Raw genomic sequence first — 16466 nt, forward strand, 5'->3', positions numbered from 1 at the left:
CCAGTTGAGATGTCAGTGTTGGCGGTCCCTGCAGTATGTATACGGGCAGTCGGCGGGTTGCCCGTGTACAGATATATCTTTTAAAAATGTATTGGCGGATATGACCTGATATCAGAACGTCGTTCAGAGACATATCAGATGTACACACCTGTCGATGCATTTGCCATACATCACCAAGTGTGTGCCCATCAGAATAGCAGTGGTTGTCAACTCCAGTCCTCAAGCACATACAGTTCATGTTTTGTGGATCTATTTAAAACATACACAGATGTGGTTCCCAAACTTTTTTGAATCACAGCGCCCAAGAGTATCAGCATTTTTTCCAGGTCACACCTAAGCTAAAAGTTTCTTATTGAGAAACAAAGCTAAAATTATTAAAGTAAGTTGTGCTTACCGGTCACTCCTAGGTTCAGTTATGTTGCGGTGGACAGGGTTGCGCTTCTGCTTGTCCACACATTTTATGATTGGCAGCCACTAATAATATATAAGGAAGATACCTCACACTCACTTTGTGTGTAAAATAAGCAGCAAAGATGTAGGCGAAGGAACCCCAGTGTCCTCCAGTCAGTTTAATAGAAAAAAAAAAAAAAAAAGGAGGCAAATTGCACCTCAAGAGCTGATGTGTGCGTATCTTTGCTATACAGTTCTTAGAAAAGAGGATACGGTATGTGATAAACAAAATGTTACTAATGAAAAATAAGATATGGCAAGACCTTACCTTTGTTATCTCTATTTCTACGAAGTCCATAGGGATCCACAGGAGAACTTGGGTATAGGTTGATGACGTCAGTTGTCGAGCACCTCAACAGTTAAATTTGTGCTCCCAGAACGCACTGGGCTCCTCTCCTATACCCGCCCCCAGGCCAAGTCACCTCAGTTTCGTAACAAGCCAATGGTCGTCAGAGAAGAGAGAAGGAAGAAATTCTGGAACATTCAAGTATCACATTCTCACATACAGAAGGAGACGGAAAACCGGTGACCAGAACACAGCCCATCTGCAGCACAGGTCTGACAGGGCGGGAGTCCTGTGGATCCCTATGGACTTCGTAGAAATAGAGATAACAAAAAGGTAAGGTCTTACCATCTCTCTTATTTTCTACTGCAGGGTCCACAGGAGACCTTGGAGATATCCCAAAGCAGTCTCCTTAAGGGTGGGGATGCTCCTGTGCAGAAAGGAGAATCCGCTGCCCGAAGGAAGCATCCTGAAGAGGCAAAAGGTATCAAATGCATAATACCTTAAGAATGAATGGACAGTAGACCATGTGGCCGCCTTGCACAGCTGAACAGCAGAGGTGCCACGACAAGCTGCCCACGAAGGACCCACAGAACGAGTAGAATGAGCCTTAACAGAGGACGGTACAGGAAGGCCCTCATGAAGGTAAGCCTCTGAAATTGCCAGGCGAATCCAGCCTGCCAAAGTCTGCTTAGTGGCAGGCCATCCTCTTTCGGAAACCAAAAAGGACAAACAACAAGTCCGACTTCCGAAATGAGTTGGTATGGTCCACATAAGTTTGTAGAGCACGTACTACATCCAAAAGAGCCCTTACCAGCTGAAAGGTCTGGGGAGTTAAAAACTGGTACTACAATTTCCTCATTAATGTGGAAGCTGGATACCACCTTAGGTAGGAAACCAGGGAGAGTACGAAGAACCGCCCTGTCCCTATGAAAAATCAGAAAGGGAGGGCAACATGAAAGAGCCCCCAAATCTGACACCCTTCTGGCCGAAGCAATGGGTAGAAGAAACTGTTTTAATTGTGAGCCATTTTAAATCCACTTAGGCCAGTGGTTCAAATGGCAGTCCTTGTAGAGCCCTAAGGACCACAGTCAAATCCCAAGGAGCCACCGGTGTAATAAAGGGAGGTTGGATGCGAAGCACACCTTGCATAAAGGTGTGTACATCCGGAAGAGTAACAATCCTACGGTGAAACAGTATTGACAGGGCAGAAACCTGCACCTTCAGAGAAGCAAGGCGAAGACCATGATCTAAGCCCGCCTGTAGGAATGCCAAAATCCTGGATAATCCAAATATCTGAAGATTATAACCTCTCGGGCGACACCATTCAAAGAAGATGTGCCACACTCTGTGATAAATTCTCGCAGAAGCAGGCTTGCGAACGCTGAGCATAGTGTTCACCACCGAGCTGGAAAAACACCTGGAACTCAAGAGGGCAGTCTCAAGAGCCATGCAGTCAGTGAAAGACAGATGACTCAGGTCCGGGTAGAGGCAAGGACCTTGGGTTCGTATCCGGCGTGGAGATCCGTCCCATCTGGAAAGGATCAGTGTCTGTAGAGGCCGGGAATGGAACTGGCCATACTCCACCATGTCGAAGGTCGACACCATGGAGCCCAGTAACTGCATTGCCGAGTGAATAGACACCCGGCGACTGTGCAGGCAGCTGCGAACCCGCTGCTGCAGCGTGGTTATCTTGTCCCTGGTCAAGAAAATCATCTGTTGTTGAGAATCCAACAATGCCCCAAGATGTACCATCTTCTGTGAGGGCGTCAGCAAGGACTTCTTCAGGTTGGTCAACCAACTGTGGCTTTGTTGTCAGCTGTAGATGCTGAAGTAGTAATTCCGAAGACCTGGCTAGCAATAGTAGGTTGTCCAGGTAGGGCAACAGATGGACCACCTGCAGCCGCCATCACTGCCATAAGTTTGGTGAACACCCTGGGTTCCGTGGACAGTCCAAACGGCAGGGCCTGAAACTGGAAGTGTTGTTGCATAACTGTGAACCTGGAGGTACCTCTGGTGAGTCGAAGCTATCGAGACATGCAGGTAGGCATCCTGAATGTCCAGAGACACCATAAAATCCACAGGTTCCATAGCCAGTATAATTGACCGCAGGGTTTCCATTTTGAACCGAGGCACTCAGAGAAACTTGTTTAGGGACTTGAGGTTTAGTATAGGCCTGTATGCACCATTCGGTTTTGGAACCAAAAAAAGAGTGGAATAATAGCCCGTTCCCCTCTGGGGAGTAGGTACCGGAACTATAACTCCCTGCAGGAGCATAGATCGTATAACTTTCTGCAGTTTCAATGCCTTTTCCTGATCCATCTGAATACCTGTAGGGAAAAATTGAGGAGGAGGTCTGTATTGGAAGGAAAGGGCGTTCCCTTGAGAGACCACTTCCCTTACCCAAGTGTCTGTTGTGGTATGCCACCAACACTGGGCGAACTGAAGAAGTTGGCCTCCCACCTTGGGGTCCCCCAAGGAAAGGCCCACCCAGTCAGGCTGAGGGTTTAGCATCGGGTTTGGCAGCTGGACGCCTGGTACTCCAAGCCTGCTTCTTGGGCTTTGTGACCTTCTTAGCTCCTGACGGTCTGGGAAAGAACTGAACTTTGGCATTACCCCGAGGACAGAAAGTCCGAAAGGACTGAGTTCTAGATCTTGATGGCATTGGGGCCGAAGGAAAACAGGCAGACTTGGCAGCAGCCAAAGTGTCCACGATTTTGTCCAAATCTGGCCCAAATAAGACCTGGCCATTGAAGGGTAAACCTTCTAACCCTTTCTTGGAATCAGCATCCGCTCTCCAAGATCGCAACCAAAGAGAGTGTCTAGCTGACACTGCAGCCAATGAAATGCGAGATGTTAGGAGACCAACATCCAAAGCAGCCTCATTCACATATTTAGCCGAGTCTCTGAGGTAACCTACCAGTTCAATTTGTTCACTGGTAGCCTCTACAGGCAAGGATGCTTCCAAGGCATTTGCCCAACATTCCATGGCCAAGGCGTGTAATATGAGAATCCACCTGAGGATTTTCCCATTTAGAGAAATACTTCTCCTCGAATGGAAAAGTGGCTTCCGACCGTTTCTGCGGTTGAAACCTCATGCCTGGAGTTTTCCAGGCTTATTCCAGATGTTCAACTAGCTGATTCGACAGGGGAAAAGCCGTCGCTGAACTTTTCACTTCCTTAACGAAAGCATGTTTGGATTTGGCTGCTGGGGTATACTCAACCCCAATATCCATAGCCACACGGACTGCACAAATGAGGCCATGTACGTAAATTTTGGACTTTGGCTCTGCCTCCTTTTGAGGGAGCTCTATATCAGATAAGTCCTGAATTTCCCCATCAGTCGACACATCTTGATAATACGTGGACTGGGAAGGCAGAACCTCCTTCCTAGCAGAGTGCTGGAAAGACTCCCCCTGTATAACATCTGTCAGGTTTTCCACCATATTGGAGAGAGTATTAGCCCAAACAGGTTTAGTCTGGTAGGGAGTAGGTTGTAAGGGCGTATTATGAGCCACAAGCAACTGTCGGGGAATCCCCTTGACGTAGATGGCATAGTAACCTGCGGAGCGTACCCCAATTGTGGGGCCACTTGAGGTGCAGCAAGCCAACCCATCAGGGTAGTTAGTGCTTGTGCAAAACAAGCCCAGGGCGGCTCTTGAAAAGAGCTGGGCCCAGCAGGTAATCCTGCATTTCTGGTACACAGGGTACACAATCCTCCCACAATAATCTATCCCTCCTTTTGTCCAGCAAAGCACCTGTTGCAGGACTGTATAAGGGGGATATCAGCCTGAGCAGAATCACTGCCAGACAAAGAATGTACGTGTCAAACTCCTCAGCTCAACTTAGGCTCCGCCTTCACCACTGAACTGTGAAGTAATTTGATCCCTCAGCAGCACTGTCACCGCAAGGGCTAGTGAAAGAGAAAGTATAGGGATACCAAAATTGGCTGACAGAGAAAAAGTTTTATGGTGGGTACACTACACACTGGGCGATATTACTGAGCGACTGCACGATTACGACATCGTAATCGTGCAGTCGCTCAGTAATCGTGCACAAATCGTTATGTCGGAAACGACCAGCGATGCGCACTCCCGCTGGTCATTTCCCACATTGTCCATCGCCTGAACATGCAGCCCAAACCTGACGATGTCGTCAGGTTGCTGCATGTTGGGGAATGGGGGAGAGAGCCTGGCGCTGAACAATATCGTTAATGATATCGTTCAGCGGCTGTGCTCAATGTCATGAACGACATTGAGCACAGCCTGCCAGGGACACACTACACGATATCGCTCAGGGAGCATATCGTGTAGTGTGTACGCACCTTTACAGTCAGACAGCGCTAGCAACAGACACATACAATGTCAAGAAAACCTGCACTATACTGCACTATTATCAACTAACTAGACCTTGTTTCTAGGAGAAACCGCCAAAACCGCTGTGGAGAGGCGCGCAGTGCAGCGGGGGAGGAGCCACCTGTGCCATACAGGGAAGGCCCGCTCCCCTGGCGTGCTATTAACCCCTGGGATGCCACAACGTCCGCACGTTGTGGGCCCCTATCCCTGATGGTCTAGTGACAGCGCAGGCGCAGTGCCTGGTGCCACACGCAGCCTCTTCCCAGGGACCCCCCCAGCCATGGGAAGTAAATGAACTTATCAGCGGGGGCACCCGCTGCTTACCTGAATGTCCCCCGTGACGACTGGCCACAGTCCTGGGCGTCAGGGGGCTTTTGCTAGCCAAGACCCCCAGAAACCCGTCGCGATCCCTAGCACAGTGCCAGCGTCTCGGCGCTGGCGGGGTGTCTGAGTGGCAGCATGGGCGTCCGCTGGACAGCCCATGCTGACCACACTGCAGTAAAAAACTACTATTTTCTGGGCTGTCAACGCAGCCCCTCTTTAAGTGATCCAACTCCGTGCCAAGCACCTACTAAACTGAGGTGCCTTGGCCTGGGGGGCGGGGTATAGGAGAATGATGCATCCTGGGAGCACAATTTAACTATTGAGGTGCTCGACGACTGACGTCATCAACCTAATATTCAATAATCCACAAATTAAACGAACAGTCACTGAAACAAATAGTCACAACAATAAAATATTCCAGGCAGACCACAAACAAAAAGGGGGACAAACACAAATACCAGATGCTCAAATAAAACCAGTAATAATGTGGTCCTATTCGATAGTAACAAGTAAATGTTTCCGTTAGAATCATGTGAAGTAGTATGTATGGTTAGTCTCCGACCGGCATCACACCCACGGTCACGTGACCGCATTCGCGAGACCCGGAAGCTCCAGCGAGTGGACAGCACTTGTTGTGAAGACTGAGGCAGACGGGGTCGGGACACCTGCGCTAGACTAAGGTAAGACTCTGTAGGTGGGTGCGCCAGATAGCTAGTGTGGTAAGGCTAAAAGCTAACGTCATCCCTTCCCCCAAGACTGACACTACGGTTTTGGCAGCATAGGATCAGGAATACGCTGACTTTGACTGGCGTATTACTGACCACCTAGCCTCCAGACAGACAGTTAGTCCAGGGTCCTCAACATTTGTCTTTCTAAGGCAGTCACACCAGTCTGCACATTGACTTTTTGACCATCATAATTGAGGGGTAGCCCCATCAAGAACTTCTGACTTATTTAGAACAGCAGTAGATTCAGGCACCTCTGCCAACCTGTGGACATAACATTTTCTGTATTAGAGCTGTGGGACGCTACCCTCTAACAAAATTTTGAACCATACATATTACTTCACATGACTAACGGAAACGTTTACTTGTTACTATCGAATAGGACCACATGATCCCTGGTTTTATTCGGGCATCTGTTATTTGTGTTTGTCCCCCTTTTTGCTTGTGGTCTGCCTGGAATATTTTATTATTGTGACTATTAGTTTAAGTGACTATTAGTTTAATTTGTGGATAATTGAATATAACCCTTTTTTGCTATCTGTGATGCTTCCGATTAGTAAAATTAGATTTTTATTACATACTGTATCCTCTTTTCTAAGTACTGTATAGCAAAGATATGCACACAAGTTCTTGAGGCGCAATTTGCAATCCCCCCCCTTTTTTTTTCCAACCACTAATAATGGTTTTGCCTATCACATTGACCAAAAATTATTTTATTTGGTACTGGACCATCAACCTGTGGCTCCCCGTAAGTGCCCTGCGGCACCCAGTTTGGGCACCATGGAGCTAAGCCATTTTTCTGGGTCAGCAACTATATCACTTGTTTTCAGAAAGATATACTGAAAATATATATTTTTTTTTATACTAGAGGGATGAGTGAGAACCACTTCCTTCTGCTGAAATTGGCAGGTGACTGTATAAGCTTATCAATACCATACAACTAATATGCTAATGCAGTGGTTCCCAAACTTTTGACAGAGCTGTGCTTTAATTTGTCCACATATTCTTTGATTGGCAGCCATTAGCACAGGTTTTGCCTATCACACTGAATAAAATTAATTATATTTGGTACTGGACCATCAACCCAAGGCACCCCTGCAAGTGCCCTGAGGCACCCCAGGGTGCCATGGCACACAGTTTGGGAACCACTGTGCTAATGCATTAGGAAGATGTCTGGTATAAATAGACACCTACTAACGCAGCATCGGATCTTCTGCGAGACCATGAGGTTATTCAAGACTGCACCTCGCAGCTTTGTAGCTGAGGCCAGGTGGTCTGCTTCAGAAAAAGCAGACCCTGGCTCCGGGCACTCCCAGAAAACAGGGGCAACTCCGTCCCCGTTTTCTGGAACTGAGAACGACTCCACCCACTCCCTACCCCCAAACTGGCTAGAGAGGACTGCAAGCAATGTAGCAGAGGGAGACCTGCACAAGAGCAGCACAGGTCCTGCCCATAAACGTATAAAGCTGTGCTATATGTACAGCTGCATGCTATTAAATCCGCAATATAGGTCGATTTTTTTTAAATGAAAAAAAAAAAAAAAAAAAACACTGTACCCACCATAAACACAAAGAATTATACATAGAATAGTGTATGCTACTTACTATGTACGGCAAACATTTTGGTTTGAGTGTAAAACATCAGGTAGATGCCTGAAAAGGGAGCATCTCGCAGCAGGGTGGCTGTTAGACCACTGAAGAGACCACGAGGACCCTCAGTTCTGTAAATATTCCCCAGTGCACCAAATACACTTTTATAGCCATATTTCCCACTCTACAAGAAAAATAGGAACACAAGTTAGCATTTTGTCAGGCCACAAATTTAGTCTTCAAGTGGCATATGCAGTTAGCATTCGCAAGCCCTAGATTAACAATATATTTATGGCATATTGACTATAACTACTTACCTGAACTAGACTGATCGATGCAATCAAGCTTGTAACATCATCCAAGCACAATTTTATTTTAGGTACAGTATAATATATTTTATACAGAAAAGAAACAAGAGCAATAACAAAAGAGCCAGTAATAAAACAAATTAAAAATAAGCCTATATTAATCGATAAAGCAATAATTCCCCCCCCCCCCCCCCCCAAGATAAATCAACCCCATATTCTTTTAATCAGTTTGAGATCTTCATTAAAAGCAACCTATACTGACCCACCTCATATCGAGTCTTTATTACTGTGAAGGGAAGCATACAAACGCCTGCCACTGTCCTGGATCCTGCTCCCAAAACAACGGACTCCAGAGGTGTGAGATCTTTTCCTGAGAAAATATGTTGCTTCAATGAATAAAGGGTGCTGAAGTAGAGTCCAACACCAGGAATACAGCGTAGGAAGGACTGCCAAAACAAGAGGAGAGGCTGTAAACCGTATGCAACATTTCTAAACGATTATCCTAAAGTAATGCATAATGACTGCAAGGCCAAAATTTGTTTAATAACACAAAATCTGATACCGTAATAAACAAACCTTTACTTGCAGTAGATAAATTACACAAGAAAAGAGTATGTATAAACTAATGCCACACATCGACTAGGGAAAGACAGTACGATTACGACATCGTAATCGTACAGTTGTTCCCCATACCCTGCAGTGACTACACTGAACGATTAGTCGGTCAGTGCAGGCACCCTCCATCATCCCCGAACATGGCCAATCTGTCGTTATCAGTAGATTGACCGGCATGTTCAGGCGATGATTGATGTAGAAAACGACCAGCGGGAGCGCGCATCGCTGGTAGTTTCCGACATTATAGTGCGCAATTAATGAGCGATTACACATTTACGATGTTGTAATCGTGCAATCGCTCATTAATATCAGCTAGTGGATGTGCGCCTTAAGATAAGATAATTCTGAAGACTCTGCATATGTAGCGTCACACTATCCGTTGCTCCGCCCCCACACTGACTGCTGCGCTGTCCCATCCCTCTTTGCTGCTTTGTTCCGTATAGCCACTTCCCACCCCAGGTTTGTCTAGTCCTTGCCATTCCTTCCCTCAGTTACCCCTTTCCTGGTGACCTGGTTCTTCTTCTATCCGGCTAGGTCTGTCCTGTCCCCCTAGCAGTGGGATCCACTGCGTATACATGCAGGAGAAGAGAATGACTTTAGAAATGTATTATATATTGTGGTTTCTTACCTCAAATCAGGGATGGGGAACCTCAGGCACGGGGGCCGTATAAAGGCCCGCGGAATCATTTGGTCTGCCCTCTGAGCTTTTTTTCTGCCAGCCTCAACTTGCTAGCAGGGTGCCTAGAATGGCACCCTGCAGCCAGAATCTATGCAGTAGTGCCGACTGGAGCGTCCTTAGACAGTCACATCGCTGCCCTTACAGCTCCCATTGCTGTAAATCACCAGCGATTGTGACATCACACGGAGGGGGCGTGGCCTGCACCAGGCCCGCAAATAATGTTATATATATCAAAATGGCCCTCGGCAGAAAAAAGCGTCCCCACCCCTGCCTTAAATCATAAAAGGATTTTTTTTTTTTTATTATTTACTTGCATTAAATCTTTTCGGTGTCCATTTATTAGAGGTTGGGGTAAATTCAGGTGTGTGGCGCCTTTTTTGCACAACACTGTAAATTGCTCAAACTAAGAATGCTTTCAAAAATAGAAGTGTTAGTTTATTTTGATAAATTAACAAAATGTAAAGTGAATGAACAGAAGAGAAGTCTAAATCAAATCAATATTTGGTGTGACCACCCTTTGCCTTCAAACAGCAGTAATTATTCTATGTACACTTGCACAAAGTTTTGGAAGGAACTCGGCAGGAAGTTTGTTCCAAACATCTTGGAGAACTTACCACAGATTTTCTGTGGATGTAGGCTTGCTCAAATCCTTCTGTCTCTTCATGTAATCCCAGACAAAATCGATGATGGTGAGATCAGGGCTCTGTGGGGGCCATATCATCACTTAATTCTTTACGCTGAAGATTGTTCTTAAGGACATTGGTTGTATGTTTGGGGTTGTTGTCCTGTTGCAGAATAAGTTTGAAGCCAAATCAGACGCCTCCCCGAAGGTACTGCATGATGGATAAGTACCTGCCTGTACTTATCAGCATTGAGGACAAAATACCTGACTCCATTTGCTAGAAATGCAGCACCAAACTTGCAAGGAACCTCTACCATGCTTCACTGTTGCTTGCAGACACTAATAATTGTGCAGTTTTCCAGTCCTTCGGCGAACAAACGTCCTTCTATTACAGCCAAATATTTAACATTTTGACTCATCAGTCCAGACCACCTACTGCCATTTTTTTGCACCCCAGTTCCTTTGCTTTCGTGCATAGTTGAGTCGCTTGGCCTTGTTTCCACATCAAAAAGGTATGGATTTTTGACCACAATTCTTCTATGAAGACCACTTCTGGCCAGACTTCTCTGAACAGTAGATGGGCGTAGCTGGATCCCACTGGTTTCCGACAGTTCTGAGCTGATGACACTGCTGGACATCTTCCGATTTCGAAGGGAAGTATGCATGATATGTCCATTTCTTTGTGCTCCTTCAAAAGAGCTTGAATAGCACATCTTGAAACCCCAGTCTGCTTTGAAATCTTTGCCTGGGAGAGACTTTGTATAACTACATTGAGCCATATTCAATTAGAGGCAAAGTTTTCGCCTATCTGACTTTTCGCTTAATTCGCCTGTTTCAGAGGCGAATTTATTCCGTGCTCGTCCCCACTTTTCGCCTAATTCAATTGCAAAACAGGCGAAAACGAAAATAGGTGAATGCAGAACAGGCGAAAAGTACTGAAAGAATTGGGGAAATCAGTCTGTAGCACAGAAAAAGATATATTAATATAGGGAATCAATAGGTGTACTAATAGCCCTAATAAGACTATTTTGGGTACTTAAGTTGTGTAAATTGCTTGCTAATAGCGTCTTTGTAAAAGTGGTGAAGAATGGCATAAAGCTGTATTTTTTGGTGAAAATAAGTAGTCCTGTCAAATTTGGGGTGCTTGAAAATGGGTGCTAGCATATTTTTATGTCTCGAAAGTGAACTTTTAAAAAAACGTGAAAAATGCACCTGTAATCCCAAAAACACCTCACCCATCCTTGCAGACCCCCAAGAAGTCTATTTCGATCTTTTTAATGTTTATCCCCCCACTTTTTACATTTTCACCCAAAAAATTACATGTCTCTTTTGGGGTGTTCTTAGGTTTTTGTTTTTTTTGCAGATTTGTCCTTTGGGGGGCTGTCCCAAGAGGTCTGAGTTGTTTCCCCACGTTTGCACCCCAAAACAAAGATTTTGCATTTGTTTTCACCAGCTATTGATTGGAGAATTGTTTCCACTTAGGCGAAATTGTCCTGGAATTGAATTTGGCAAATTTTTTTAGGCAAATTTTTCACAAAAAAACAGGCAAATATGGCTTTTCGCCTCTAATTGAAGTCCCCTCATTGTGTCTTGTTGCTGTGCTCAGTCTTGCCATGGTGTAGGACCTGTGACATGAAACAGTCTTCCACAACCTCACCTTTGTAGCAGAATCCGGCTGTTCCTCACCCAGTTTTAAGCCACCTACACAGCTGTTTCTGTTTCAGTTAATGATGGTTTCAACCTACATATGAAAATGTGTTTGGTATGATTGATTAATCATACACCTGACTATAATCCTACAAACTCCCTGACGGAAGAGGGTAAAAGCCGGAAACATAGTAAATGCATTGAAAAAGCCGGAACTCCATAGTAAATGTATTAGAAAAACCGGAAATCCTATTACATCTATTGAAAAAGCCAGAAATCCATAGTAGATGTATTAGAAAAGCCAGAAATCATAGTAAATGTATTAGAAAAGCCGGAAATCATAGTAAATGTATGATTGCCGGCTTTTTCAATGCATTTACTATAATTCCCAGCTTTTTTAATGCACTTTACTATGATTTCCGGCTTTTTCAATACATGTAAATATGATTTCTGGCTTTTCTAATACATTTACTATGATTTCCGGATTTTATAATACATTTACTATGGGTTTCCGGCTTTTTCAATACACTTTACATTGTTTCCGGCTTTTTCAATGCAGTTACTATGTTTCCGGCTTTTACCCACACCCCTCCCTGACTTTGTGCAAGTGTACTTCGAAGAATTGATGCTGTTTTAAAGGCAAATAGTGGTCACAAAATATTGATTTGATTAAGATTTGTCTCCTGTTCATTCACTTTGCATTTTGTTAATTGACAAAAATAAACTATTGCAACCTTTATTTTTTTAAAGAATTCTTACTTTGAAGCATTTTTTCCACAGGAGTGTGTGTAATGTAATGTTATATATACAGTACCAGTCAAAAGTTTGGACACACCTTCTCATTCAATCGTTTTTGTCTATTTAAATTTTCAACATAGTAGATTAATACTGAAGACATCAAAACTATGAAAGAACACATATGGAATTATGTTGTAAACAAAAAAAAAAAAAAAAAAAAAGTGTTAAACAAATCAAAATATGTTTATATTTTAGATTACTCAAAGTAGCTCTACGAGGTCCAGATTACCCGACAGCCATTGGTAGACCTGATGTCTTTCATACTCCATCTCCACTTTAACTTTTTCTTTATTTAGTTTTATGAGGTCCCTCTTGTATACACTGAATTGATTGTTCAATTTATCTTTCTACTTCAGGATCCATAGAAAGTCCACAGGGTGACCTTGGAGGGGTATAGGTGATGCAGAGTCATCCGGCCACATTACATTACACAGTAAATTCTTCTCCCAGGATGCAACAGGTCTCCCTCTATACCCCGCCCCCGGGTCGGAGGCTCCTCAGTTACGTAGCAAACCAAAGGCCGGAGGAGGATAAAAGAGAGAAGTGTGGAACACACTAGAATCACATTCTCACACAGAAGGTGACCAGAGCAAAGCCCAATTGAAGCAGAGGTGCGTCAGGGCGGGTGCCCTGTGGACCTCGTAGAAAAAGAAATAACAAGGTTAATAGTGTTCACTCTAGCTCCGGCGGCAGGCAGGGCGCCGGAGCTAGAGGGCGCGAGTGTGCTCCCGAAAAGGGGGCGTGTCTATAAGACGCGTCCCCTTTTCGTCACTCTTGGGGGCATGCCCTGCACTTATGGACATGCCGGCAGTCCCCAAGCGCTGCTGAAAGGCATGCGCCCGGCGTCTATTCACCGGCAGTGACCGGTTCACCGCACATTTCCCCACCCGCGGGACGCTGCGACCCATGGGTGTAGATGGCCGTTTTAGCGGGACGCTGCATGGTAAGGGCAGGGCGCTTGGGTGCTCCAGAAGGAGGGCTTGGGCGCTAAAACAGCCTAGCGGGAACGCTAAGGGTAAGTTCTTACGATAGCTCTACTTTTCTACTTCAGGATCCATAGAAGGTCAACAGGGTGACTTTGGGGACTCCCAAAGCATTATCCACAGGGCGGGGACACTCCTGTGCAGAAAGGAGAATCCGCCGCCCGAAGGAAGCATCCTGAGTGGCAAAGGCATCAAAAGAGTAATACCTCAAAAAGGCCTGAATAGAAGACCACGTGGCTGCCTTAAAAAGCTGTACAGCTGAGGTGCCATGACGAGCTGCCCACGAAGCTTTGGAAACTCAAGCCCCAGCCATAGCTGGACGAGTAACAGCTCTAGATGATGAAAATATTGCCCTAAGACATGTTTCAATTTTCCTATCTGTAGGATCCTTAAGAGAAGATGTTGACGTAATGGCAACTTAGCATTCCTGACTAAGTGTGTCACATGAGCATCCACAGTAGGAGGGATTTCCCACTTAGTAAATTCAGAAGCTGGGAAAGGATACAACGATGCTAATCTTTTAGTAACATAAAACAGTTTATCCGGGGTCACTTCATGCCTCTTCCCTAAGTTCATTGAGCTGATCGGATTTACCACCTTCTGGTGTTTAAAGACTGGAGCCATCGTACTAGGAGCTGGGTTATCATCCTGTATAAGTAGGATTGACTTGACCGTCCTCACCAAAGGAGGAACATCCACTGTAGAAGGATGGTCCTCCTCTCTTGAGGTAGACCCCGAAGAAGAACCCTGTGCATCATCCGATTCCTCCGATGATACATCTGAATCTATATGCTGAACAGACAGATAAGGCGCCTTAGTGACTGCCGGCCTGCTCGCAACAGCTGACTGAGCCATACTCTGACTTGAGTGGGCATAAGCATCCATCCAGGAAGGATGGATAGGAGGTACAAACATAGCATGCTGTGGGTACCCCATACAAGGAGGCAGTGTGGGAGTAGCCATATGATCCACAAACTGCTTCATTACCTGAGACAAGGAGGACACTCAAGATGGCTCCTGTACAGTGACCGGTATACTGGACTGGTCAGGTGGCTCTTTATAACAGACAGCATACAATACATCCATTATAAAGTCCAGATAGGACAAGCCTGCTAAACCGGATTTACATGAAACCAGCACAGGGGCCTCCCCCTCCTGATTCCCTTTAGTTTTTGACATAACAATTATAAAGGTAACAATGCAAAGTAATGTAATGTGACAGCCTTCATAACAATTAAATGTGAAGTATAAAGAAAACCCCCCACACACCTGCAACAGAGGAATGAGGAGAAAACAGTGATAGTTATAACTGAGTCAGAAATAAAAGACAGTATCAACTCAGCAGCTAGCAAACAGTCACATACAATGCATATGCAATTTAGTTGCAATGGGCTTTGAATCAACTACTCAAAACACAATGCTTGTAGCATTCCCGCTAGGCTGTTTCAGCAGGGCGCAGCACCCTGCCCCATTTCTGAAGGGCAGAAAGCACCCTGCCCTCTAGCGTGGCGCCCCACTGAAACAGCTTGCGGGTTCTGTCCTCCACCCGTGGGCCCTAGTGTCCCGCGGGTGTGGAAAACAGGAGTGCAGCGGTCACCGCCAGTGAATGGACGCCGGGCGTATGCGCCCAGCATCCAATCAGTGGCCGCGGCGCTTGGGGGCTGCCCGGCACGTCCACAAGAGTGACGAAAAGGGGACACATCATAAAGACAGGCCCCCTTTTCATTGGCCACACACCCTTTTCGGACACGCGCGCAGATGAACCCTAGCTCTAGGTCTGGCGCCCTGCCTGCCACTAGACCTAGAGTGAACACTATGCTTGGTAGGATATAGAGCGCTATATACCTAATCCATGGAAGAGATATACAGGGAGACTGACCCAAAACCTCCCGAGACCAACAGCTACAGCAGCGCACAGATAGTGGACAGAGTGTCTCATATACACGAGGCGGGTAGAAGGGGCGACCCAGACGCGTGAAAACCTTTAAAGGAACTGCGTCTGGGGTGGAGCTGCCAGGTGAGAGTCCACCTGCATCAACCAGTCGGGTACGCTGGCCTCATGGCAGAAGAGCCCGCCGCCGATCCCCGGCATCAGACGATCCGCCGCCGATCCCCGGCATCAGACGATAAGGCCCTGGTTGTCTAGTGAGGACCCCGACGCCCCGGGCCCTCACTACAGCTGGAGGAATCACATTACCTGACATCTCTGTGTGCCCGGTTGCAGTCCGGGCCCCAGCATCGCTGCTAGCAAGCTCTGCTGTGACCCGCCAAAATCAAGATGTTACTGGTGTTGCGGCCCGGCGGAGGTAGACAGTCGCAGTGCATGCGCCTTAATTCAGACACTCAGCATTGCTAACTCAAAAACATAGAAAATAAAAAACATAAAATAAAAGTTTCGGTCTGCCTGAGCAGTTCCGTTACAAAGGTGCGTCTGAATCCTGCCGGACCAAACGAACAACTGAATGCCTGTAGCCAGGGTATATGTGGAGGAGGACCAAAGGCATCCTGGGAGCTGAAAGCTTTAACGGTTTGGTGCCTGGATCGCTCCAACCACATTATCCCTGAGGAAGAAAGCGAGCGAGCGAGAGAGCGAGAGCTCTATTTCTATAGATCTCTCTCTAATGTATATATACAGATCTCTCTCATAATATACATATTATATATACACACACCCCTCTATCGAGAGAGAGATATATCTCTCTCGAGATATATAGTCAGGTCCATAAATATTGGGACATTGACAGAATTTTCATATTTTGGCCTCTATTCACCACCACAATGGCTTTGAAATTAAACAAACAAGATGTGCTTTAACTGTAGACTTTCAGATTTAATTTGAGGGTAATTACATCCAAATCAGGTGAACAGTGTAGGAATTACAACGGTTTCTATATGTGCCTCCCACTTTTTAAGGGGCCAAAAGTAATGGGACAAACTAAACAAACAATCCTAAATCTAACTTTCACTTTTTAATACTTTGTTGCAAATCCTTTGCAGGCAATTACAGCCTGAAGTCTGGAACGCATAGACATCACCAGACGCTGGGTTTCATCCCTGGTGATGCTCTGCCAGGCCTCTACTGCAAATG

The 16466-nt window shown here is 45.8% G+C and overlaps 1 protein-coding gene across 5 annotated transcripts in view; it reads right to left on the reverse strand.

Annotated features, from left to right (window-relative positions):
- SLC25A38 (solute carrier family 25 member 38) overlaps positions 1 to 16466 on the reverse strand; it is a 193420-nt gene that overhangs the window by 142430 nt on the left and 34524 nt on the right. For all 5 annotated transcript variants that reach the window (XM_088481222.1, XM_088481223.1, XM_088481226.1 and 2 more), the window contains exons 3-4: positions 8301 to 8480; positions 7742 to 7910 (exon numbers count right to left, since the gene is read on the reverse strand). In XM_088481222.1, the coding sequence (XP_088337348.1) occupies positions 7742 to 7910; positions 8301 to 8480 (349 nt within the window). The remainder of the gene's footprint in view (positions 1 to 7741; positions 7911 to 8300; positions 8481 to 16466) is intronic.

This window comes from Taudactylus pleione, unplaced genomic scaffold (assembly GCF_031769625.1).
Source record: "Taudactylus pleione unplaced genomic scaffold, aTauple2 ptg000266l, whole genome shotgun sequence".
NCBI lineage: Eukaryota > Metazoa > Chordata > Amphibia > Anura > Myobatrachidae > Taudactylus > Taudactylus pleione.